Below are 2,132 nucleotides of genomic sequence, written 5' to 3' on the forward strand. Positions count from 1 at the left end.
TGGTAGTTCTTTTTCTACTGTTGTGTACGTGCAATAACTGGCACCGTCGTATACATATCTTACGGTTAATCGGGCATTCGACTGGAATAGCCGCATGGCGAGCTATAGGCTAGTCTTTTTTAGATGCATTAAACCTATCTCTCGGGACATCTCGCACGCACCATCATGCCACCCACAAAAACTTGTACTCTGAGTTTAGTACGTTATACATGAAGAGAAGAGGTGCACGCACACACTCATCCTCTCACACACGCATCTATTTTTTTCTCGAAAAGGAGGATGATGACCCTCGACCTCTGCATCTGGGAGTCACACATGCATCTGTAGCTACGAATTGTAGTGTTCTCAACCATCCGATTGGCTCTGTCATGGATGTACCTATATACTAAAACATGTCTAGATATATCTATATTTTGACAAATGGAAGGTATGTATTGTGGAACGGAGGGAGTGCTTGTCATTAAAATGGATAAAAAGGGACGTATCTAGAACTAAAATACGTCTACATACATCTCCTTTTATCTAGTACTTCTTACCCAAAGGAACTTCATATCCAACAGACACAAAATATCCGTTTGACTGTTGGAAATTACTGATCTGATGTCGAAGTAATTGCCGCATCACCACCAAAACCAACCATTTCTTAAGCTAAAGTAGACCTAGGTAATCCCTATATTAGTATATTACTAAGATAAACAGAAGGCACTATAGAAACATTTAGGATGTGAGCTTGTCAATCTGAATGTGGAGGGACACCAGCTTAGCCTCGGCCAGCAGCTTCGGTGGAACTGTGAAGAAGGTCAGCTCCTGCACGTCGACATCGCCGGGATCCTTGCTGCTTGTCACCTCCATTTCCACCTCGACGGCGTCGGTCGTGCCTTTGGGCTCCCCCGGCGGGCCGTTTGCCCACAACTTGCCCACGTAGTGCGGCAGTGGGGACGCCCCCGCTCTGATGCAGACGACCGACATGGCGATAGGGGCGCTGATGTCGAGGACGCCACCGACTAAGAAAAACGCGCGGACGTCCTCCTCCGTGAATAGCAAGAGCCGTGGCTCCGACAGTGGCACTTGCAGCTGGAGGACCTTGCCGTACTGGATCCTGTGCACGTGCATGGGATGCGCGGCGCTGATGTGGTGGTAGAGCACCGGCGGCGGGCCTTCGTAGCTGCAGACGGGCACGGGGCATTTGCAGGGCGCGAGCGGACACACGCTTTGGTGATCGGCGAGCTTGTGGTAAGTGACGTAGAGCCCACAGCCTTCGTGCGGGCACTCCACTCTCAGCGACGAAATGATGGCGTCCACCGCCGTGTTCCGCACGTCGAAGCCACTGCCACGCTCGCACTTCTGGCACTGCCGCTGGTTCCCAGGGCGCTCGACCCGGCAGTCCATGTAGGCCAGGTGCCCTCCCTTGCACTGCAGAAATCAATCGAACAACACATCAATCAAGAAACCTGCACCTTGCTCAATCAGCCGAACGGACGAGGTGTATTTGAACCTCATACACTGGAGGCATCAAGGGGCGGAGGCACAAGGGGCAGTGGAGCAAAGTGAGGTCCATCGAGACCTTAGAGAGCTCCATCGTCGGGTCCTGTTCCGTCTGCGTGATCTTGCCCTCCTCATGCACAACCATCTCTTGCTTGGGGCGGGGAATTACAAAGCTTTACCGTCACATATTTTATACTCTGCGCATAACTCTCCTCCCGCATACCAAGGAAGGCAGTAGTTTGAGTTTTCTGGACAAATTTGCCCCTGCACATGAGTAAGCTGCATAAATATCGATAGTAAATGCGCATGCAATGGTTGGATGGTCCTCCTTCCTTTTCGCTTGAGTTGGCTTCCCCAGGCGGTCAAGCCGCATCCGGCGCTGCATGCGTTTTCTTGTAGCCATTTTCTACTTTGGAAACTGGCGCGATTAATGGGGGCAGAACTAATCGAGCGGGGGCACAGTGGAAACCAACGTGGACACGCAGAATCTGAGAAAAACAAGAAAAAGTTATACGCAAAGTAAAAGTAATTGGAGGGAGTACTACTTGAAGGTGCATTAAATCAACACATGCAAGTATCAAAAGGAGAGTCATGACATGCATGCGTTGTAATTAATGCATCGGTAACCACACATTATTGAAATATAT

The 2,132-nt window shown here is 50.1% G+C and overlaps 1 protein-coding gene across 1 annotated transcript; it reads right to left on the reverse strand.

The window, feature by feature from the left end:
- Positions 1-717: 717 nt before the first annotated feature.
- On the reverse strand, positions 718-1,630 carry LOC119292384 (E3 ubiquitin-protein ligase SINA-like 4). Its single transcript, XM_037571242.1, has 2 exons — positions 1,565-1,630; positions 718-1,413 (listed from the first exon to the last, which is right to left on the reverse strand). Exons 1-2 carry the CDS (start codon positions 1,628-1,630, stop codon positions 718-720), a joined length of 762 nt encoding a protein of 253 aa, XP_037427139.1.
- Between the last annotated feature and the right edge of the window lie 502 nt (positions 1,631-2,132).

This window comes from Triticum dicoccoides, chromosome 4B (assembly GCF_002162155.2).
Source record: "Triticum dicoccoides isolate Atlit2015 ecotype Zavitan chromosome 4B, WEW_v2.0, whole genome shotgun sequence".
Classification (NCBI taxonomy): domain Eukaryota; kingdom Viridiplantae; phylum Streptophyta; class Magnoliopsida; order Poales; family Poaceae; genus Triticum; species Triticum dicoccoides.

Bases quoted from the DNA above. Each gene is read 5' to 3' on its own strand.
- LOC119292384 (XM_037571242.1), bottom strand. From the start codon at position 1,630: ATGGTTGTGCATGAGGAGGGCAAGATCACGCAGACGGAACAGGACCCG. The intron at 1,414-1,564 runs GTCTCGATGGAC...TGATTTCTGCAG, and splicing joins CGACGATGGAGCTCTCTAAG to TGCAAGGGAGGGCACCTGGC.